Source organism: Danio rerio, chromosome 20, assembly GCF_052040795.2.
Source record: "Danio rerio strain M-AB ecotype USA chromosome 20, GRCz13ab, whole genome shotgun sequence".
Lineage (NCBI taxonomy): Eukaryota > Metazoa > Chordata > Actinopteri > Cypriniformes > Danionidae > Danio > Danio rerio.
The window spans coordinates 59,554,669-59,580,000 of NC_141040.1; the positions used below are offsets into that span (position 1 = coordinate 59,554,669).

The 25,332-nt window shown below is 43.8% G+C and overlaps 1 protein-coding gene across 15 annotated transcripts in view; it reads right to left on the bottom strand.

Moving 5' to 3' along the window:
• plcb4b (phospholipase C, beta 4b) overlaps positions 1–25,332 on the bottom strand; it is a 98,630-nt gene that overhangs the window by 35,679 nt on the left and 37,619 nt on the right. For 10 of the 15 annotated variants that reach the window (XM_087298654.2, XM_087298648.2, XM_087298653.2 and 7 more), the window contains 20 exons: positions 23,072–23,152; positions 22,777–22,836; positions 22,152–22,295; positions 21,854–21,933; positions 20,419–20,472; positions 17,098–17,179; positions 16,831–16,931; positions 16,115–16,172; positions 14,990–15,098; positions 11,328–11,538; positions 9,519–9,612; positions 8,704–8,783; positions 8,421–8,505; positions 8,249–8,339; positions 7,978–8,067; positions 7,666–7,763; positions 7,292–7,387; positions 7,030–7,180; positions 6,748–6,832; positions 5,167–5,291 (listed from right to left, as the gene is read on the bottom strand). In XM_087298654.2, coding sequence (XP_087154780.1) covers positions 5,167–5,291; positions 6,748–6,832; positions 7,030–7,180; positions 7,292–7,387; positions 7,666–7,763; positions 7,978–8,067; positions 8,249–8,339; positions 8,421–8,505; positions 8,704–8,783; positions 9,519–9,612; positions 11,328–11,538; positions 14,990–15,098; positions 16,115–16,172; positions 16,831–16,931; positions 17,098–17,179; positions 20,419–20,472; positions 21,854–21,933; positions 22,152–22,295; positions 22,777–22,836; positions 23,072–23,152 — 1,975 coding nt within the window. Of the gene's footprint in view, positions 1–5,166; positions 5,292–6,747; positions 6,833–7,029; positions 7,181–7,291; positions 7,388–7,665; positions 7,764–7,977; positions 8,068–8,248; positions 8,506–8,703; positions 8,784–9,518; positions 9,613–11,327; positions 11,539–14,989; positions 15,099–16,114; positions 16,173–16,830; positions 16,932–17,097; positions 17,180–20,418; positions 20,473–21,853; positions 21,934–22,151; positions 22,296–22,776; positions 22,837–23,071; positions 23,153–25,332 lie in introns of all 15 variants that reach the window. The other 5 variants (XM_087298646.2, XM_087298650.2, XM_087298649.2 and 2 more) reach the window with 1 other exon arrangement.

Sequence of the window (25,332 nt, forward strand, 5' to 3'; positions counted from 1 at the left end):
GTGAAGTCCTGTCCGGTGCTTTAAATCTGCACTGTTACTCCGTGTCTGCCGTAACCTCTGTGCTTCTCACAGCTCTGCCAGCGAGAGCGGTCGAGCTCAAGCACATCAAATCAACAACCAATGAGAAGAAGGGGGAGGGCCATGTCAGACACTACAGAGCATTTGATTGGTCAGATTTTCTGAAGTACAAGACGACGACAGAAAACATCCCCATACAACAGCAGTGAAGGAAATCCCTATTAAAGAGAATGTTCAACATCTGGCTATTCACATCTCTAAACACCGTCTTCTACATTTCCTCCATACAGTCCCACAAGCAAAACACACACGCAACTGTTGGCTTCAGAGAGCTGTGTCCTGCCTGGGTGGAGTTCTCCTATTATTCTCATGTTATTCATCCCTCTTCTTCTTCATGTGTTCATGTGAGGAAATGAATAGTTCATTGGGAAATGTAAACAGCAGCATCTGAAGACACACGCTCTGGTCTAAGAAAGCTGACGGCGGCTTTGACATGACTGATGTTTGACATCAATTCCTCTTTCAAAGTAAACTGGATTAAAACTGTGCTAGTTCTCCAGGTTCTGTTTGCTGCTTTATTATATCTATGAGAAGGTTTTTGTTAACTTGTTTTCCTCCGTCCAAACTCGCTATACAACTCTCTGAGTTTCAGGAACAGGCTCGTTTAGCATGGGAATAATGTTTTGCTCACAATGTCTCTCCACACAAAGTGAAGCTGTGGAACAGCAAGAGCATCTGAGTAAAGAACAGTGAGAGGCTGAATGATCATATGCATTTGTTTATATGACAAAACATGTCTGTTTGACTCAAGAAGGTCTATACTGACCCCAGAGGCAGATGCTGATGAGATCAGGGCCTGGTGTGTGGACTTTGGGGGTTTTATGATGTGGCCACATGTTGATTGGTCAGTCTGAATGTCTCAGTATTTGGGCTCTGGTCACATGGTCAACAAACATACAAAAGGGTGTAAAACTCTGCTCTGCTCCTCTCCTGCTCTGCTCCTCTCCTGCTCTGCTCCTCTCCTGCTCTGCTCCTCTCCTGCTCTGCTCCTCTCCTGCGCTGCAGTCTATCCTCTCTGACTCTCCTGCAATCAGGCTAATATCTGGGCCTGCTCTCTGTGTCTCTCTCTCCCTCCTCCTGTGTCTCTCCTTCTAACTCTGGTAACTTTAATTTTACATTTAAGCTGGGTACAATTAATATCATGTGTTTTATCATTGCATATTTCATCATTTTATACAGTATTTTGTAATTAATTCAGTTGTAACCATCAAGAATTCTTGTCATTAAATCATCTCATTTTCAAGTATTTGTGAATTACTTTTGATTTAACGTCAGCATTTAATTGCTCCATATTGCATTACAACACAATCACATAATATCAGCGCTCTCCGGTATGATGTTGCAGAAGAATGGTTTGACTAGAAATGTACAGTTTTTTACCATCATGATGATCACTTTTTAGTCACTCGGCAGAACTGAAGCTCGAACCGCTGTGGTGAAACCCATTCCTACAGAACAAATCCATTTCATATGAGCACTGGCTTGAAAAAGATTCCTTAATGCACAAGGGAACTCCTGCTCATATGGTGATTCCATGCTTGAATATTATTTCCCTGTTATTCATAAAGATTTTCACACTATGACTATAGTCCTGCTCATGTCATGAAAGGCCACTTGTCATTTGAAGTAAATGTTAAAAAAGAAAGTTTTAGTAGAAGACCAATGCATTTACGACCTGCACTCTCAGGAAAATGGTGCAGTGTTGAACTAAAGAAGGTACAAAGCCTTGTCACTGGGCCAGCACCTTTTAATGGAGGAGAAAGAAACACATTTGCACCAGTTTGTGCCTTTAAGGACCAGGGGCCTCATGTATCAACGCTGCGTACACACAAAAACTTTGCGTACGCCAGGTTTAACACTCAGAATCGCTCACGTTTGGATTTACTAACGATGAACTGAACGTGGGAATGTGCGCAGCTCCACGGCAGCTTTCTGGCTGGCGTACGCACATTTTTTGTGTGTGTTGTTTTATTTCCATTGGCGACTCCTAGAGGCAGTTGTGTTAAATTCCTCTCTACAAAGTGTCTGAGCCTTGCAATGGCAGCTGTATGAGACGGGTTCATCTAGCAGGTATATGAGGTTTCCATACCATACAGTTGACCAGCCAAACATTAAAGCACAATTTGCAGCGGTCGCCTGTTTTCCCAATGTAATCTGAGCTATCTACCACACACACATTGCTATAAAGACACTATCTGAAGATGAATTTGCATGCGTGAATCAGAAACATTTTCATTCAATAGATGTGCAAATAAAATATGATGCACAGACTTATTAAAGATTCCTACTTGTCTTTCTCATGATAAATAGTAGGCAAAATCTGATATGTAGCGGGGAAAAAACAAGAAAGAGTTTATCAGACGCTGGATTCGAGCCGAGTTCATGCTCGAACGTGTCAAAAATTGTTGACATGCGTCTTACAAGCTGCGCCACTGAAACTGTTAAAGGTAATGCAACATTTTACAGCTATAAATCACACTATATCTTGTTTAATGCACTCAGTGCGATGTTCAGACCCGACTGTGTTGACCGCATCAGCTAAACTCTCCCACTCTATTTTTTTCTTTTGTTGTTAATTCCGGAGAACAAACTTGCAAATAACACCGCTTTCCTCCGGTCTACCTCTGAAAGCAGCACCTCCAGTTCACATTCTGTTCAAAGTTTCTCTTCTTGCTTGCTTTTGCCGTTGCTTTTTCGTTGGGTTTTGCCATTAGCATACTCATTAGCATATTCATACGGGGGAGGAGGCAAGGAGGGGTTTTGCGCTCGTGCATGTTGCGCTCAGTTTCACGTTCATTCAGATGTACAAGAGAATATGCGTGAGATTCGGCGTACGCAGTGTTTCATACATCTGAATTTTTTTCTGCGTGCGTACGCAATGTTTTAGTATGATTTCCATGCAAGTCTTCGTACATGAGGCCCCTGATTTGTACCACGAGAAACCAAAATGTACCTTTAGTTTTTAAAACCTGCAGATACAATATTGTGCCTTCATCAAAGGTACACATCTGATCCATGAAGGATCCATTCCAGTGACGACACCGTCAAACATGCTCCTTCAAGAGCTGTTTAAAGGCATGTTGCTTTATCTAAAATGCGTCAATTTATTTTCAGTAAATAGAAAACATCAAACACATTTATTAAACGATGTTTCAGTCTACAGAAGCCTTTCTCTCTGTGTAAATGCACACTTTCATTTTACAATAAAGAGTAAAAAATACTTTAACATCAACCAAAAGATCTAATTTCTGCTAAACTTTTCACAGAAATGTTGGAGAAACACATTCTCCATCTCCACTACAACACGTTTATTCTCCAGCTTTCACACAAAACCTCTGTAGTCACTCACAATTTCATTTACTTCATTTTAGAACTGAAACAGAGTTCTGTGATGAGATATGCTCAGTGTTTGATTACTGGAGCTGTACAATAGTCAAATGTCTGCATCAACACTTTGCATTTGCAGGACTTTTGCTCTGCAGAACTCAATAATGAATGTGGATGAGTGTGTTTAAGCGTGTGCGTGTACATGATGATTCATGCTTTAATATGGAAACTAGTCATACATCATGTTGCCTCTTCAGTCATATTGATTTTGATAGATATTGTAATAGAGAAGGAGTTGTCCAACACTGATGAACCTTTATATGAGAACAGTTGTGAGCCTTCATTTCAGTTCTGCTGTTAAAGGTACAGAACAGCATCATAAGAGCTCTTTCTGTACTATATACGGTACAACTTTACAAAGAGACAGAACTATTCCTCAAACAGCATCATTTGCACCACCGTCCACCTTTTTTCTGAGAGTGTATAGCATTTGTTAGAGTCAAAGAGCAGAGTCACTCCGAGCAGAACATTTCTCTACAATTCTCTAATAGACAAAACTGGGGAAAAGCGGAGCTCTGACCTTACAGACTCACAAAAGTCAAAGAATTACACTGCAAGTGTCACAATATCTGCCACACACACACACACACACACACACACACACACACACACACACACACACACACACACACACACACACACACACACACACACACACACACACACACACACACACACACGAAGTCGTCCATCTGGTCATCCTAGCTCAGACTGTGTGTTCTGTAACTGGAGTATGGAGTCTACTGATCATCTTCAGTCAAACGTCCGCATGTTAAAGTGTTTTAGTCTGATTTATTGAGGATTTTACATCAACATGTGATTTAACATTGATTTTTCCATCTGTGATATCATCTTTTCCTTTTCTCATGACAGACAACACCTACAGTTCATTTATTTAATGAGTAAATAGGATATTCACTGAGGCACATTGTCATCATTACCTCATCTGCACAATGTTCTTTGTGACTTAAACTGTTTAACTACAGCTTCACATGACATAATCAAGAAGAGTGAGCACTGAGCGTTTATAAGCACTCTGTACATGCTGGTTCATGTTTATAAGCACTCTGTACATGCTGGTTCATGTTTATAAGCACTCTGTACATGCTGGTTCATGTTTATAAGCATTCTGTACATGCTGGTTCATGTTTATAAACACTCTGTACATGCTGGTTCATGTTTATAAGCACTCTGTACATGCTGGTTCATGTTTATAAGCACTCTGTACATGCTGGTTCATGTTTATAAGCACTCTGTACATGCTGGTTCATGTTTATAAGCACTCTGTACATGCTGGTTCATGTGATCATTTTGCCTCTGTTCCTCTTTTATTATTATTATTATTCTAGTGTTGTTTCTTTATGTATTTTCGTGTTTATTACTGTACTTGATGATTATCCGTGGTCAGGGTTATTAATATAACTGTACTGTTCAAAATAAACAAACAAGCAGTCATCCTTGATGCATTTAAAGAGAAAACTGCAAGCTCTGGGTGTTTACATGCGGTCTGCACCTGTCTGACAGTGTCATGCTGTGTATCAGTGTGACAATTATGTGTGTATTATTGTGTGTTTATGTGTGTTTTCTCTGTGCTGTCTCTGGAATGTTTGTGTGACGGTATTATTGTGAGCATTATGTGTGTGTGTGTGTGTGTGTTGACGTGTGTATCATGCATGTGCGTGTTTTCTCCCTGCGCTGTACCTGGAGTCTGGAAGTTGAGCGACACCATCTGGCATCCGGCGTTCCAGAAGATCTGAGGCATGTAATTGCTGGAGTCCACTCGGCCTCCTTTGGGGTAAATGCGGCTCATCTGCCGCTTGTTGTAGCTGCGCGTCTGCGCTCAGGAAAACACACTCACTCTGGGTTATTTATAACCCAGAACAGCAGGACACACAGCTCAAACACGCGTTTAACCCCGCAGTCAGAGGACCTGAGGGAGAACAGGCTCGCTCTCTGCTGATCTGCTCACGCGCGCACACACATGCACACACGCACAGGCACACACACACACACACACAATCTGCTAACCATCATGTTCATTTTCAGCATCATTACTGACTGGATCATCTACTGAGGTTCATATCATGTCAAAGATCAGGTCATATAGACATGTTTAATGACTGTTATGCAGTTATTGCATCATTTATTAACACCTTCAAAATTACAAGAAGGTCTCTGGTTTGAGTCTCGGCTGGGTCAGTTGGTGTTTCTGTGTGGAGTTTGCATGTTCTCCCCGTGTTGGTGTGGGTTTCCTCCGGGTGCTCCGGTTTCCCCCACAGTCCAAACACATGCGCTATAGGGGAACTGATCAACTACACTGGCCGTAGTGTATGAGTGTGTGCATGGGTGTTTTCCAGTGATGGGTTGCAGCTGGAAGGGCATCCGCTGTGGTAAACATATGCTGGATTAGTTGGTGGTTCATTGCGCTGTGGTGACCCCTGATTAATAAAGGGACTGAGTTGAAGGGAAACTGAATGAGTGAGTGAAAGCTGCCTCAGAGAATGTTTTCTGGTCTTCATCAGTTTCTGCTTTCAAGACGGCACATTCCATCACCCGAGTATATTTAATATGATCATTTCAGCTGGATTAATTTTTAATTTTGATGATGATAATGATGAAGATATTAAATATAAATATGTAAGAAGAAAATATGTGTGGTTACAGGTGTGTTAACAGCACCACCTAGGCCAATGTTGCACAATTACATCTATATTTGGGTCAGATGTGTTATAAAGCATCAAACTAGTGAAAGTGTCACTCATTCATTCATTCACTCATTCATTCACTCATTCATTCATTCATTCATTCATTAAATCATTCACTCATTCTACTATTCTACCAGCAACTATTGTAGCAAATGTTTTACACAGCAGATGCCCTTCCAGCTGCAACCCAGTACTGGGAAACACACCTATACACACACACACACACACACACACTCATACACTACGGCCAGTGTAGTTGATAAGTTCCCCTATAGCGCATGTGTTTGGACTGTGGGGGAAACTTGAGCACCCGGAGGAAACACACACCAACACGGGGAGAACATGCAAACTCCACACAGAAACACCAACTGACCCAGCCGAGACTCAAACCAGCGACCTTCTTGCTGTGAGGGCACAGTGCAGAAACAGAACTGAGTTCAGCAATAGTTTCTGTGCTCCTGTCCAGCTGATGATCAGTGTGTGTGTGTTTGTGTGTGTGTGTGTGTGTGTGTGTGTGTGTGTGTGTGTGTGTGTGTGTGTGTGTGTGTCTTATAGGTATGTGTGTGTTAAAGGATACTTGACGAACTCGATGGCGTTAGTCTTCAGGTAACCCAAACCCACAGACTCATTGAAGGAGGACATGTTATGGTGGATGTTCCTCTCTGCAGAAACAAACAAACACACAAACAAACGCACGCACGCACACACACACACACACACACACACACACACACACACACACACACACACACACACACACACTGTCATCATCTCATATGCTTTGTGTGTGTGTGTGTGTGTGTGTGTGTGTGTGTGTGTGTGTGTGTGTGTGTGTGTGTGTGTGTGTGCTCTGACTGACCCTCCGCCACCTCGAAGCTCTGGAACTTGACGGGCTGGGCGTAGTTCACCATGGCTGACAGATACGGGTGGATGTTCGTCGTCGCTCCTTCATACTTATAGGAGGCGATGAGCTGCTGTTCGGCATCCGCATCTTCAGACGATTCCACACCCTGAACACACACACACGCACGCACACACACACAGGTTTATTATGATTTATTAGTGTCTAATGAATAAAGTGTGTGTTGGTCTGATCTCAGAGCAGTGATAACGCGCTGCACCTTCTTCTTGGACTCGATGTCGGACGCTTCGGACACGTCTGTGGCGTCTGTGATTTCTGTGACCTCTGAGATCTCGGTGGCGTCGTCATCTGTGATCTGAAACACACAAATGATGACAAGACACACACTCGTGAATACACACACTCCTGAACACGCTCCTGAAAACACACACACACACACATACACACACACTCCTGAAAACACACACACACACTCCTGAACACACTCCTGAAAACACACACACACACTCCTTAAACACACACACTCCTGAAAACACAGACTCCTCAACACATTTCTGAAAACACACACACTCTTAAAAAACACAGACTTACACAAACACACACACACACACACACACACACACACCGCCTCACCTTCCTCCTGAAGCTGCTGTCTGGAGCGTCCTGATCCTCCGACACACACTGTAGGAGACCAGCCTTCAGCTCTGAGCTCACCTCCTTACCGTCCAGTGCTGGACACACACACACACACACACACACACACACACACACACACACACACACACACACACACACACACACACACACACACACACACAAAGAAATGATCATCTGTGGAGCTCTACTTGTGTGTCTCAGTATGTGTGTCTTAGCATGTGTGGGCGTGTGTGTCTGTGAGTGTGTGTCTGTGAGTGTGTGTGTGAGTCTGTGAGTGTGTGTGTGTACCGCTGTCCAGATCCTCCTCGTTCTCGTCTTCTCCAGCCGGTATGCTGATCTCTCCAGCCTCCATGTGCTTCTTGAATGACTCCAGCTGCTCTGTAACACACACACACACACACACACACACACTGGTTTAAAAGCTCTATGGAAGATGCTGAAAATACACAAATATATTTGAATCAGGTGTGCGTGTGTGTGTGTACATGTGTGTGTGTGTGTGTGTGTGTGTGTGTACATGTGTGTGGGATTGTGTGTGTGTGTGTGTGTGTGTACATACTCTGCTCCACTTCAGGTTTTAAGCGCTTGTTTTTGATGAGGATTTTCCGTCTGAGGTCGTTGGGTGACGGCAGCTGCTGACCGGCCTCCAGCTGAAACACAAGCAGATCATCAGGTGAGGAACACACACACACACACACACACACACGTTTGGGGAATGGGAGATCACATACCGGGAATCCCTCCAGCGGCTGCTTCAGCAACAGATCGCCAAAGATCTCCTCGCAGTACTTCGCCATCTTATACTGCTGCGGCTTACTGCAACACACACACACACACACACACACACACACACACACACACACACACACACACACACACACACACACACACACACACAAACATACAGCAGTGAGCATTCAGGTTAACACACAGCACGCACACCCTCACACACATGCGTGAACACACATACACACACACACATACACACGCACACATGCACACACAGTGGTTTACCAGCAGTGGTTCTCAAAGGACAGAATTACGGGATACTCAGAGGTCACGAACGCCGTTTCCCTTATGGCTTGAATTACATCCTGTTAGAAACACAAACACAAACACACACCCATCACACACACTGTCAACAGATTCAACTGGACTAAACGCACACCTGTCTGCATTAGCACACACATAATACACACACGCAAAACACTGAAAGCTCACACTGTAACACTCATTATCCTGAGGTCTCCATAATCCTGGACCGGCCCGTATCTGTGTATATTCCCATCGCCCCCATCAGCTGGTGGAGTGTGTTCCGTCTTCAGGTTGAGAATACCAACATGACAACACCAAACACACCACTGCACTGATGAAGAAGATGAGGGTGAAGCCGATGGACTGGCCCAGCACGTGTCCTAACCTAAACCCTATTGAGCACCTGTGAGGATCCATGGTGGAGGAGTGTGAGGAAAATAACACTGGACATGAAGCACTGAAGAGTGCTGCACTGCCTCCTGTGGCCCGCGGGTTAAACACACTCCTCCTACTTGTTTCTAGTCCACATATGGAAACCCTCTATACTGTGAGACACGCTAACTCTGCTTTATTAAGCTGAGCAAACATCACTGCAGAAACACCACTGCTTTACTGACAACCTCAATGTGCTGATCTCACTCTGCTGCTCCAATGATCTGCTGTAAACTACAGGACAGACACCCACGTCAGTGATGCAGGAGCTGGGGTCTGTGCAGCAATACAGCCATCTCAGTCACATGACCATTATTCAGTCACATGACCATTATTTAGTCACATGATGTGTTTGTGCTCACCTTGAACAGGATGTCGGTGCACATGGCCTTCCCGTGAGTGATGATGGGCTCCTGATCTTCACCTTTACCATCCCAGCAATCCAGCTCCACACACCTGTGCACACACACACACACACACACACACACACACACACACACGTTTCAGTAACTTACTCAGGATATATATATATATATAGACTTCCACTGTTAGCGATAGTGTATGCGGCCTAGCCCTAACTCAACCCTCACAGAAAGAGCTGCACATGATCAGAGACTGATGAACACATCTGCTGGAGGATCATGAAGCACGTTTAATGAGTGAGGAGCAGTCAAACATCAACACTACTGCTCATCTAGATTTCTCAACACATAACTGGAGTATATCCAGTGCATCCAGAAAGTATTGATAGTCCCAGGGTTGACAGTGCATGTCAAAGCACAAACCAAGCATGAAGACAAAGGAATTGTCTGTAGACCTCCAGGAAAGGAGGTACAAGGCTGGGGAAGGTGACAGAAACATTTCTGCTGCTCTGAAAGTTCAGAGAATGAGCACAGCGGCCTCCATCATCCGTCAGTGGAAGATGTTTAACCACCAGGACTCTTCCTAGAGCTGGCCGGACATCTAAGCTGAGCGATCGGGGCTGAAGTGCCTTAGTCAGGGAGGTGATCAATAACCTGATGATCACTCTGTCTGAGCTCCAGCGCTCTTCTGTGGAGAGAGGAGAACCTTACAGAAGGACAACCATCTGTGCAGCAATCCACCAATCAGGCATCTGTATGGTAGAGCGGCCAGACGGAAGACACTCCCCGCCTGGAGTTTACCATCTGAAGGACTCTCAGAGCATCAGAAACTAAACTCTCTGCTCTGATGAGACTCAAACTGAACTGTTTGGAGTGAACGCCAGGCGTTACGTGTGGAGAACAGCAGGCGGCGCTCATCAGCAGGCTAACAGCATCGCTACAGTGCAGCATGGTGGTGTTGGCATCATGCTGTGGGGATGTGTTTCAGCAGCAGGAGCTGGAAGACTAGTCAGGATAGAGGGAAAGATGAATGCAGCGATGTACAGAGACATCCTGAATGAAGACCTGCACAAGAGTGCTCTCCACCTCAGACTGGGGCGACGCTTCATCTTCCAGCAGGACAACGACCCAAAGCACACCACCAGAATATCAATGGAGTGGCACAACAGCAACTCGGTGAATGTGCTTGAATGGCCCAGCCAGAGCCCAGACCTAAATCCTATTGAGCATCTCTGGAGAGATCTGAAAATGGCTGTACACCGTCACTTCCCATCCAACCTGATAGAGTTTGAGAGGTCCTGCAAAGAGGAATGAGCAAACACTCCCAAAGACAGGTGTGCAGAGCTTGTGCATCATATTCAGAAAGACTTGAGGCTGTAATCACTGACAAAGGTGCATCAACAGAGTATTGAGCAAAGGCTGAGAATACTGGTGTACATCTGATTTATCAGCTTTTTTGTGTTTATAAATTTTCAGCAATTTCAAAAACTCTTTTTCCGCATTGTCATTATGGGGGATTGTGTGTAGAATGTTGAGGAAATCAATCAAGTTAATCCATTCTGAAATAAGACTGTAACATAAACACATGTGGGAAAAGTGAAGCGCTATCAACACCTACTGGATGCACTGTGTGTGAGAACCAATGAGTCCTCATAACTTAGTATAGCTAATCTTGTACAGACACACACACACACACACACACACACACACACACACACACACACACACACACACACACACACAGACACACACACAGACACACACACACACACACAAACACACATACACACACACACACACACGTATTACCTGCAGCCGGATAGCAGCACCTGTCTGTACATCTCCACTGAGGACTTCCCGCCGAACTGGCGGCCGGTCAGGTAAGTGTTGTGTGAGGAGCTGATGAAGTAGTGTGACAGTGGGTGCTCCATCTCCTGGCAGAGGTCCAGCCGGTCCAGGAACACTGGAGCATTCTCATCCGACATCAGGTACCGGCAGAACCCATCACTGGACATCCGGCCTGAGGATGAGCAGAGCAGAGTCACACACTGCTGCCCACTACTGCCTACTGATAACCACTGCTGCCTAGTGATAACCACTGCTGCCTAGTGATAACCACTGCTGCCTACTAATAACCACTACTGCCTACTGATAACCACTGCTGCCTACTGATAACCAATGCTGCCTACTAATAACCACTGCTGCCTACTGATAACCACTGCTGCCTAGGGATAACCACTGCTGCCTAGGGATAACCACAGCTGCCTAGTGATAACCACAGCTGCCTAGTGATAACCACTGCTACCTACTGATAACCACTGCTGCCTAGTGATAACCACTGCTGCCTAGTGATAACCACTGCTACCTACTGATAACCACTGCTGCCTACTGATAACCACTGCTGCCTACTAATAACCACGGCTGCCTAGTAATAACCACGGCTGCCAAGTGATAACCACAGCTGCCTAGTGATAACCACTGCTGCCTAGTGATAACCACTGCTGCCAAGTGATAACCACAGCTGCCTAGTGATAACCACAGCTGCCTAGTGATAACCCCTGCTGCCTACTGATAACCACTGCTGCCTAGTGATGATCACTGATGACCACTAATGATCACTGTTGCCCACTACTGCCCACCGATGACCACTATTGCCCACTGATGGCCACTGCTGCCCACTGATGATCACTGCTGCCCACTGATGACCACTGCTGCCCACTGATGACCACTGCTGCCTACTGATCACCCGTGCTGCCTGCTGATGACCCCTGCTGCAACTGATGGACACTGCTCAGGGCTCAAAATGAACCTTTTTTCTTGGCAGCACCGGTGCTCCTAACTTCAAAAATGTAGGGGTACCAAACAAACTTTGGTCTCACCCACCGTCTTTTCATGAGCTGCAGTACCAGTTTCATCTCAGTGAATGCAGCTCTTTAGCGATGGTGATGGCGGTGTCAGTCACACAGCTGACAGCATCGTGATGATTAAATGACGGATTAAATAACAGAACATCTTGTGTTTAAACTGTGTAGATTCAGTGGCAAACACTGTTACCTGAAAACTGTCCCACCGGCTTTACAGTGAATGCTTTAGTGATTTTCATAGCGCACTTTAACCACTGGAAGTCTTTTATCCACTCTTGGAAAAGTGTAAATGCTGGATTGACATTCAGCACATGATCACAGGTCAGATGTGTCATTATCTGTAACTTAAGGTGTTTCTAAAACTGAATCTGCCAGTGTTGTTTTCAGTCTGTCAGATCCAGACCTTTACATTCTCTCGGCTGTAGCTCGACAGTGATTGACAGCTGATATTAACCAATCCATTTGAGTTCTGTTGCTTTAACAATTTTATGCACTCGCACAAACAATGCCAAATACATTTTGAGGTCACACAGAAAAAATTTTGGGTGCATATGTGACCAAAACTGTCTTTCGGATGAGATGTTAAACCAAGGTCCTGACTCTCTGTGCTCATTAATAACCCCATGGCACTTCTGGTAAAGAGTAGGGGTGTAACCTCTGTGTCCTGAGAGTCTCTCAATCGGCCCTTACGATCATGGCCTCCCAATCACCCCATCCACTGATCTGGCTCTATCACTGTCTCTTTACTCTTCCTATAGCTGGTGTGTGGTGAAGCACTGGCGCTGTTGTCCTGTGGCTAAAGGAGCATCATCAAGTGGAGCTGCACACTGGGGGTGGTGTGGAGAGACCCCCCTCATGATGAAGCGCTTTGGGTGTATGACCATCAAACCTGTCAACCCTCCTGTTTTTCTTGGGATTCTCCCATATTTTACAGTTCTATCCCGCTATCATCCCGTAAAGGTATTTTCCTGTGTTTCTCCTGTATTTTCAGTGTTTCAGCGCGATTCCCCTTCCTTTCCATTATAGGTGCCGTCACAGCTACTATGCAATCCTCAAAGCAGTCATATAGCGGTGCGTGACTGTCAGCTGACGCGCTCCATACTGATAAACAGAAGCTGTTTCCCAAACGCATTCTGTACACGCGACTTGAAGCGGAGAGAAAGTCTGGGTTTTGGGTGCGTGTGTAAACAGACATAAATGCATATTATTAATAATAATAATATCTAAAGAATATCTATATATCTATAAGAATATCTAAATAATATCTGGGCTTCAATGGGGGGCAGATCATTTAGTGTTATTGCACCAAAACTCTGGAACTCTCCACCACGCTCACTCCGCTCTGCTAATAATATCTCTGAGTTCAAATCTTTACTTAAGACACACTTATTTTCTGAATGCTTCACTTCTGACCTGCCAAACTGACCACGTTATCTGATCCACCTGCACTCTGCTCATTGTCTCCTAGGTGTTGTTTGTGTAATTCCAGTTTGTTATATTTGACTTCATGTATGTTTGTTTATCTTTTTTGTCGCTTTCCTTGTAAAGTGTCCTTGAGCTCTGGAAAGGCGCTATATAAATACAAATTATTATTAATATTATTATTATTATTTAAAGATGTCCATCTTTGTTTTTTTGTTTCAAACACAACTAATTTAATCTTAAATAGGCATAAAAAATCAGGAAAGCAATCGAATGCCTTCATTATATTGTTATTGCATTTGTAAAGTGACACCTGTTATTAAATGAGATAAAAACAAAAAATGTAAATAGATGAGAGCTTCACTCACTGCTGTATAATCAGAATGTGTGAGTTACACAGTGAAGAAACAACTCATGAGATTTGATAGCCTGATTGTGTTTCATTATAACAGCTATTAATTTTAATAAGCTGAACTGTTTGCTAATGTATCTGCTGCTAATGTACACTGTTTCTTTAGTAAATAATAACAATAATAAAACATATTACCAACCATTCACCTGTTTATTTACAATCATACAGCTCCAGATGAACATTTATAGTAATTTGGGGATTTTTTCAAGGAGGTAGTGTGTGTGTGTGTGTGTGTGTGTGTTGGGGGGTGGGGTTTGACAGGTTTGATGGCCATACACAATAAATGCGCTATATAACACACATTACATTACAAAACGATCACAATTTCAAGCCCTGCTGCTGATCACTGCTGCCCACTGATGAACACTGAGAGCCACTGCTGCCCCCTGCTGCTGAGTGGTCATCCTGACTAGACTGGTTTTCAGAGCATTGTTAGTCAGATCTGGACGGTTATGAAATGTCCTCTCTCCTGCAATATTTGATGGTGTGAGAGCAGCTGAAGCTGACGGTGTGTGTCCAGCAGACAGGAGAGCAGATCATCACCACTACTGTAAGTCTACAGGCCAGCGTGTGTGGATGAAGAGGCAGACACACTCACAGCTCTCATGTGATCCAATAACACTGTTTAAGATAAGAGTACACCAGGAGCTGCGCATCACACTATCTGCCTACTGTCTGTGTGTGTGTGTGTGTGTGTGAGCTGACGCTGTGTGTCCACTAGAGGGCAGCACACACACACTGATCGCTCGTCTGCTCTGCTTTCTCTCCTTTACCTTTCTTCTTCAGCTCGGCGTCTCTCTCGTATTTCTCGATGATCTGTGTGACCCGTTTGGCTTCGTAAAAGGGGAAGAGGATCTCGTTGAGCCGGGGGTCCCGCTGGTTCTGCAGGGGAACACACACACACACACACATATGTAAGGAGAGAGATGCTTGAGGCATTGCTGCTCAGGCACACACACACATACACACACATACACACACATACACACACATACACACACACACACACACACACATAGATTTGCTCAGATACACACACAGGTCCTCAGACACAGACACAGACACACACACACACACACACACACACACACACAAATCCTCTGAGACACACACACAGGTCCTCAGACACACACACACACACACACACACACACACACACAAACAAAAATCCTCTGAGACACACACAGATCCTCAGACTTTCTCTCTCTCTCTCTCTCTCTCTCACACACACACACACACACACACACACACAGGTCCCAAGAGATGTCTTCATTAGTCTACAGTTCATCTGTCCCTTGCTGACACAAAACACAGACTCACAGGAGCACACACACTCACACTCACACACACACACAGACACACACACACACACACACACACACACACACGCACACACACACACGCACACAGACACACACACACACACACACACACACACACACACTCACACACACACACAGACACACACACACACACACACACGCACGCACGCACGCACACACACACACACACACACACACACACACACACACACACACACACACACACACACACACACACACACACGCACACACACACGCACACACACACACATTTTTTACCCTTATGAGGGCATATTTTCCCAAACTTAATAAAGCGCAGTGTGTGTCCTCACAGCAGATAACTCATATTACAGCAGACAGAGCGACAACACAGGCCGGAGTTACACAACACACCATCTCCCACATTATACACACTTACACACCACAAACACACACACACACGAGTGGACAGACAGCGGACATGCACATGCAGAACAACACACACACACACAAGAGCAAAGCAAAGCTCACACACACAGACACACACACACACACACACACACACACACAGTTAATAAATGAAGATAAGGAGCTTACTTCATTCAGAAAGCTGACTAACTGCTCTACCGTTAAATAATCACTTTTGTCTCCGTTGCTGCAAAGAAATCGAGCAGAAGAGATTGGGTTTGGTTAATCGACATGAGCGAGAGAGAGCGGGAGAGAGATGAAGAGAGAGAGATGGAGAGAGATGAAGAGAGAGAGATGGAGTAAGAGATGGAGAGACAGTGTGTGTTGAGTATGAGAGTGTGTGTTATGTATGTTACACATGTCCGTCTAGCCCAACATTACTCACAGCACATGAATCATGTGGAGCTTGACTGTGTGTATATGTGTATTATATAATGCCTTCATGACTTCAATCACTGTTTATGTAATCTGCAATGCTTTGGCAATACTTGCAGAGTCAAGCCGATACAGCTCTATTGACCTGCACTGAGCGGAGAGAGAGAGAGAGAGAGAGACAGAGAGAGAGAGAGAGACAGAGAGAGAGAGAGAGACAGAGAGAGAGAGAGAGACAGAGAGAGAGAGAGAGAGACAGAGAGAGACAGAGAGAGAGAGAGAGAGACAGAGAGAGACAGAGAGAGAGAGAGAGAGACAGAGAGAGAGACAGAGAGAGACGAGGAAGCTTCTGTCCCACAGCTGACCCATTAATCCACCGTTAGTCAAACACACGGGTTAGTGTGGAACTGCTGAAGCGTTAGGGTCGCTCTCTGTAGTGTGCACTAGTTAGGGTGGGGTGGGAGTGGACGTACATCTTCTTGAAGAGCTCCTCGATGTCGGTGCGAGGGCAGATCTTCTGTGTGAGAGCGTAGAAGATGTCGAAGGTGAAGGCCGAATGCTCGATCTCATCATTCTGCAACACACACACACAGCAGAGAGCAGCTTCAGACTCCACACACACACACACACACACACACACACACACACACACACACACACACACACACACACACACACACACTCACACCAAAGCTGCTATGTTTAATCCCAGAATTAGTGTCAGGAGTGTGTGTGCTCACCTTCCCGCTGGGCAGACCGAGCTCCTTCAGCGCCTGGAAGATTCCCTTCTCTGTTTTACCTGAGCCGAATGTCCGCGTTATACTGCAGAAGATCAGACCAGATCAACAGATCAGACAACACTAACAGAGCAGAGCAGACTATTAGACCAGACCAGACTAACAGATCAAATCAGAATGACAGATCAGACTCTTAGATCAGATCAGACTATCAGAGCAGACTAACAGATCAGACTAGAATAACATCAAATCAGACTAACAGATTAGATCAACAGATCAGTTCAGACCATCAGATCAGACCAGACTAACAGATCAAATCAAACTAACAGATCAGACTAGAATAACAGATCAAATCAGACTAACAGACCGGACCAGACTAAAAGATCAAATCAGATCAAATCAGACTAACAGATCAGACTAGAATGGCGTCAAATCAGACTAACAGAGTAGATCAACAGATCAGTTCAGACCATCAGATCAGACCAGACTAACAGATCAAATCAGACTAACAGATCAGACCAGACTAACAGATTAAATCAGACTATCAGATCAGATTAACAGATCAGACTAGAATAACATCAAATCAGACTAACAGATTAGATCAACAGATCAGATCAGACTAACAGATCAGACTAGAATAACAGATCAAATCAGACTAACAAATCGGACCAGACTAAAAGATCAATTCAGATCAAATCAAACTAATAGATCAGACTAGAATAACAGATCAAATCAGACAAACAGATTAGATCAACAGATCACACTATCAGATCAGACCAGACTAACAGATTAAATCAGACTATCAGATCAGATTAACAGATCAGACTAGAATAACATCAAATCAGACTAACAGATTAGATCAACAGATCAGATCAGACTATCAGATCTGACTAGACTAACAGATCAAATCAGATTAACAGATCAGACTAGACTAACAGATTAAATCAGACTAACAGATCAGAGTAACAGATCAAATCAAACTAACAGATCAGACTAGAATAACAGATCAAATCAGACTAACAGACTGGACCAGACTAAAAGATCAAATCAGATCAAATCAGACTAACAGATCAGACTAGAATAGCATCAAATCAGACTAACAGAGTAGATCAACAGATCAGTTCAGACCATCAGATCAGACCAGACTAACAGATCAAATCAAACTAACAGATCAGACCAGACTAACAGATTAAATCAGACTATCAGATCAGATTAACAGATCAGACTAGAATAACATCAAATCAGACTAACATATTAGATCAACAGATCAGATCAGACTATCAGATCTGACCAGACTAACAGATCAAATCAGATTAACAGATCAGACCAGACTAACAGATTAAATCAGACTAACAGATCAGAGTAACAGATCAAATCAAACTAACAGATCAGACTAGAATAACAGATCAAATCAGACTAACAGACCGGACCAGACTAAAAGATCAAATCAGGCTAACAGATCAGACTAGAATAGCATTAAATCAGACTAACAGAGTAGATCAACAGATCAGTTCAGACCATCAGATCAGACCAGACTAACAGATCAAATCAGACTAACAGATCAGACCAGACTAACAGATTAAATCAGACTAACAGATCAGATCAGAGTAACAGATCAAATCAGACTAACAGATCAGACTAGAATTACAGATCAAATCAGACTAACAGATCGGACCAGACTAAAAGATCAAATCAGATCAAATCAGACTAACAGATCAGACTAGAATAACAGATCAAATCAGACTAACAGATTAGATCAACAGATCACACTATCAGATCAGACCAGACTAACAGATCAAATCAGACTAACAGATCAGATCAGACTAACAGATCAAATCAGACTAACAGCTCAGATCAGGCCAACAGATCAGACTAGAATAACAGATCAAATCAGACTAACAGATTAGATCAACAGATCAGTCCAGACTAACAGATCAGACCAGACTATTAGATCAGACCAGACGAACAGATCAGACCAGACTATTAGATCAGACCAGACTAACAGATTAGATCAGACTAACAGATCAAATTAAGATAACAGATCAGACAGTTAGATCAGACCAGACTAACAGATCAGATCAGACTATTAGATCAGACCAGACCAACAAATCTGGGGTCTGTTTTTAATTCCTCTCTTAAGCAATCTAAGCAGATCCTAGATCTTTTAATCATGATACCTGGTCTCTAGCTAAGTTGGCTTTTCAACAAATTTGTCAATAAGATTAGAGTAAATGATCTGGATGAACTGATCTGAGATCACTGCGAGTGCTGGGGTTTGTTTTGAAGGACAGATCTCTCAATACTCTATCATGATCAGCAGGGCAGTGATTGGCTGACAACAGCAGTGTAATGACATCATCTGATTAACATTCCATAATAGGTCATGTGAGCAAAATTGAATGAAATTCATAGTAAGTGAAATGGTTTGTTAATTATTTCTTGCAATAACTTTCCACATTTGTACAGGAGTCAAGAGTACTGCAATTATTATAATAATATTAATAACACCTCTCCCTGAACAGTCACTCTACCATGGTGGAGGTGTTTGAGTGTCTGGATGATCTATGAGATATACTGTCGAGGGCTAAATGACCATGTTAAAGGTCAAAGGTGACACGCCAGACTAAGTGTGGCTCAATTACCTCTTATGAAAAAAATTTATTGGTGGATACGTGTTTGCCCATGGATTTCCACCAGATTCAGGACCATCTACCTGTAGACCATGCACCTGCAGGGGGAGCTGTATGGGGCTGGTGCACTGTGGATTGGGTGGTAGAGGAAGGTCTGGACCGCAATGACCCAATCACCAGGCACAGAAACTGACTCTTGGTGCGGGTAGTGTCCCCCTACGGGGGCCTCAAGCCTGAGCCTGTGCGGGAGGTTAAACGGTACTGACTGGAGATAGCCTGTGCCTTCTCCACACACAGCTCGACTCTGGAGCTCAGTTTCTTCAGAAGTCCAACTATTCTCTACTCAGGTGTTGCCCACAGTGAGAGGAGGCTCAGCCCCATGTGTTGGACCTTTTGATTGAGAGCATCACATCCCTCTGCCTCCGGGTCAGGGTCGGTCTTTTACTGTAATTTGTGCCAACAGGCTGAACACCAGTGTAGAGTTCCTGTCCTTCTTAGGGAGGGTGCTGGAAGGTATTCAGACTGGAGAATCTGATGTTCTACTGGGGGACTTTGAGTGACTGGGAGAAACACCTTTCCTAATCTGAATCTGTACTTGGACAATCTGTGCTAGTCAGTGTGTCAGATCATGCTATCTGAGTTACATAGATGATGTACAGACCCCAGATCAGACTAACAGTACAGAGACACTCACCCGCGCACAGGGATTTTCCCATTAACATTCGTCAGGAAGGACAGTCTCATCCAGCTACAGAGAAAAACAGAGAAAGTTCATCAATACAGTGACGTTTATCAATACACTGACGTTCATCAATACAGTGGCGTTCATCAATACACTGACGTTCATCAATACACTGACGTTTATCAATACAGTGACGTTTATCAATACACTGACGTTCATCAATACAGTGGCGTTCATCAATACACTGACGTTTATCAATACACTGACGTTCATCAATACAGTGGCGTTCATCAATACACTGACGTTCATCAATACACTGACGTTTATCAATACACTGACGTTCATCAATACAGTGACGTTCATCAATACAGTGACGTTCCTCAATACAGTGACGTTCATCAATACAGTGACGTTTATCAATACAGTGACGTTCATCAATACAGTTACGTTCATCAATACACTGACGTTTATCAATACACTGACGTTTATCAATACAGTGATGTTCATCAATACAGTTACGTTCATCAATACACTGACGTTTATCAATACACTGACGTTTATCAATACAGTGATGTTCATCAATACAGTGACGTTCTTCAATACAGTGACGTTCATCAATACAGTGACGTTCATCAAGACAGTGACGTTCATCAATACTGTGACGTTCATCATATGCTGTTGTTCATCAATCTAGCCAAGTGTAGTGTGGTGCAGTCTAGTGCAGTGTAATGTAGTGTAGTCCAATGCAGTGTTGTCTAGTCTATTGCAGTGTAGTGTTGTTTAGTGCAGTGCAGGGTAGTTTGGTGCAGTGTAGTCTAGTGCAGTGTAGTGTAGTGTAGTGTAGTGCAGTGTAGTGTAGTCTAGTGCAGTGTAGTGCAGTGTAGTGTAGTCTAGTGCAGTGTAGTCTAGTGCAGTGTAGTGTAGTTTAGTGCAGTGTAGTGTAGTCTAGTGCAGTGTAGTGTAGTTAAGTGCAGTGTAGTGTAGTGTAGTTAAGTGCAGTGTAGTGTAGTCTAGTGCAGTGTAGTGTAGTTAAGTGCAGTGTAGTGTAGTGTAGTGTAGTGCAGTGTAGTGCAGTGTAGTGTAGTGCAGTGTAGTGTAGTGTAGTGCAGTGTAGTGTAGTGCAGTGTAGTGCAGTGTAGTGCAGTGTAGTGTAGTGCAGTGTAGTGTAGTGTAGTGCAGTGTAGTGTAGTGCAGTGTAGTGCAGTGTAGTGCAGTGTAGTGTAGTGCAGTGTAGTGCAGTGTAGTGTAGTGCAGTGTAGTGTAGTGTAGTGCAGTGTAGTGTAGTGCGGTGTATTGCAGTGTAGTGCAGTGTAGTGCAGTGTAGTGTAGTGCAGTGTAGTGTAGTCTAGTGCAGTGTAGTGTAGTGCGGTGTATTGCAGTGTAGTGCAGTGTAGTGCAGTGTAGTGTAGTGCAGTGTAGTGCAGTGTAGTGTAGCGGATCTACTCACTGTTTCTTCAGGCACGTCATCGGACACACATTATTAGCCTTGAAGTTGTGAATGACAGATTTCAGGCCTTCCATCCATTTCTGCAAAACACACACACACACACACACACACACACACACACACACACACACACACACACACACACAGTTTTTTATTAAAGTAATTATTATAGCCAAACTGAAAGAAATAAGAGTTTCTCAACAAACACAATAGTGAGCGGGACTGGGACAGAGGTGTGTGCGGTCATGTGTGTTTGCATGTGTGTGTGGGTCACGTGTGTTGACGTGGTGACGGTCACCTTGGCTGTATCCGTGTTGTCCGTCACCATGTACATGAAGCTGAGATTGACCAGGTCTGGACCACTGCACACACAGATGATGCGTCCGTCCAGATCCGCCTCACTTCTGCCTGCAGCCTCCAGACATGCCAGAATCTTAGAGTCCTGCGGGAACACACATACGCACACAACACACACGTATACACACACAGGTAAATGATCCGTTCAGTCAGTTCCTGCTGCTGCTGTATTAGTCAAACACTACAGATGGGTGCAGCAGTGAAACACACACACACACACACACACAGTCAATATTTGATACCCGCACAGAACATGAAATAGTCTCTGACTGTCAATAACACTTGAGTGCAGATGTACAGCAAACACCAGAGTCTCAGTCATGTGGTCAGTCATGTTCTCTGAGTGTTCTCTCAACATTATGAACAAACGCTCCACCAGATCAGTTTACCAGCCTTTAAGCATGTACCCAGCATGTTTCACAGTGAATACTGATCACAGAACATCCTGAAGATGAGCCTGAACACATGTCCAGCTCAGGTCAACACTGATCACCTGAGAACAGCCAGAGGACACTGACAGACAACACTACAGCAGGAGATCTGCTCTCAGATCAGCTCATCTTTACCTTCGACACCACTGCTGGACGCACACTGTTGATCAGAGAACATTCCAGAAGCTGACCCTCCTGCGGAACACGCACACACACACACACACACACACACACACACACACACACACACACACACACACACACACACACACACACACACACACACACATTGCTTAAGAAAAAAATAACAACTGAGGAGTTATAGCAGAATACACAAACTTACAGTTAGAGAGGATGCGTGTGTGTGTGTGTGTGTGTGTGTGTGTGTGTGTGTGTGTGTCAGCTGCATTAATAAACTGTGTGATCGCACCTTTCCATCACTCTTCCATGTGAGGAAGAAGCCGAACTCGTCCACTTTGAAGAGGCAGCTGGGCTCAAAGAGGAACGGGTCCTGAAACACAAGAGCAGCGTTACATGTGTGTGTGAGTGTGTGTGTTTGTAAATGTGTGTGTGGATGTGTGTGTTTGTGTTAGTGAATGTATTTGCTTGTAAACACACACACACACACACACACACATCACGCTTGACAATGCGCTGCTTAAACACAGTATTAATACTTGAGTGCTGTACAGTACTGTGGTCATATAACAGAGCAGAAGGCCTGTGGAGCAGTAGTGTGTGTGTGTGTGTGTGTGTGTGTGTTTGTCCAGAACTGTGCAGAAACACACACTTCACATGTCCCTCTGAGTTTGGCAGTCAGAATCTAAATAAAAGTCCAAATAAAAGTCCCGGTGCGCTGGACCCCCGCAGCCTCAGGTAATGAGTTCAGTGTGAATGTCCTTCAGCACGACACACGGAGCCAAGATGGCCGCCAGCAGCACAGTCTCACCGTCTGCTGCTCTGTGGGATCTGGCTGAACTGTAAGTGCTCTTCATCAGACTTCCCCCTTATTTACAATCTAGTTCCTGTACGATGCATCTGCCGCATTAATGAAGACGCCCACGCCCGCAGCGCCGGTCAATTAACCAGCGCCACAATAATCCTGCGGCGGACACGTGCGTCACATTGACTGCTTCAGTGCTCAGGGTCACGCTCAAGATCACGATAACAAACACACGGTTAGAAGACGATCGAGGAAAGATTAGAAATGATTGAAAGACGTTTTGGAGATGTTTGGGAGATGTTTGAGAGACGTTTAGAGATATTTGAGAGATGTTTGAGAGACGTTTAGAGGTGTTTTGGAGATGTTTGAGAGATGTTTGAGAGATGTTTGAGAGATGTTTGAGAGATGTTTGAGAGATGTTTGAGAGATATTTTAGAGATGTTTGAGAGATGTTTGAGAGATATTTTGGAGATGTTTGAGAGATGTTTGAGAGATGTTTTGGAGATGTTTGAGAGATGTTTTGGAGATGTTTGAGAGATGTTTGAGAGATGTTTTGGAGATGTTTGAGAGATGTTTGAGAGATGTTTTGGAGATGTTTGAGAGATGTTTGAGAGATGTTTGAGAGATGTTTTGGAGATGTTTGAGAGATGTTTGAGAGATGTTTGAGAGATGTTTTGGAGATGTTTGAGAGATGTTTGGGAGACATTTGGCAGATGTTTAGGAGATGTTTTAGAGATGTTTGAGAGATGTTTTGGAGATGTTTGAGAGATGTTTGAGAGATGTTTTGGAGATGTTTGAGAGATGTTTGAGAGATGTTTGAGAGATGTTTGAGAGATGTTTTGGAGATGTTTGAGAGATGTTTGAGAGATGTTTTGGAGATGTTTGAGAGATGTTTGAGAGATGTTTGAGAGATGTTTTGGAGATGTTTGAGAGATGTTTGAGAGATGTTTGAGAGATGTTTTGGAGATGTTTGAGAGATGTTTGGGAGACATTTGGCAGATGTTTAGGAGATGTTTTAGAGATGTTTGAGAGATGTTTTGGAGATGTTTGAGAGATGTTTGAGAGATGTTTTGGAGATGTTTGAGAGATGTTTGAGAGATGTTTGAGAGATGTTTGAGAGATGTTTTGGAGATGTTTGAGAGATGTTTGAGAGATGTTTTGGAGATGTTTGAGAGATGTTTGAGAGATGTTTGAGAGATGTTTTGGAGATGTTTGAGAGATGTTTGAGAGATGTTTGAGAGATGTTTTGGAGATGTTTGAGAGATGTTTGGGAGACATTTGGCAGATGTTTAGGAGATGTTTTAGAGATGTTTGAGAGATGTTTTGGAGATGTTTGAGAGATGTTTGAGAGATGTTTTGGAGATGTTTGAGAGATGTTTGAGAGATGTTTGAGAGATGTTTGAGAGATGTTTTGGAGATGTTTGAGAGATGTTTGAGAGATGTTTTGGAGATGTTTGAGAGATGTTTGGGAGATGTTTGGGAGACATTTGGGAGATGTTTAGGAGATGTTTTAGAGATGTTTGAGAGATGTTTGAGAAATGTTTGAGAGATGTTTTGGAGATGTTTGAGAGATGTTTTGGAGATGTTTAAGAGATGTTTGAGAGATGTTTGAGAGATGTTTGAGAGATGTTTTGGAGATGTTTAAGAGATGTTTGAGAGATGTTTGAGAGATGTTTGAGAGATGTTTGAGAGATGTTTTGGAGATGTTTGAGAGATGTTTGGGAGACATTTGGGAGATTTTTGAGAGA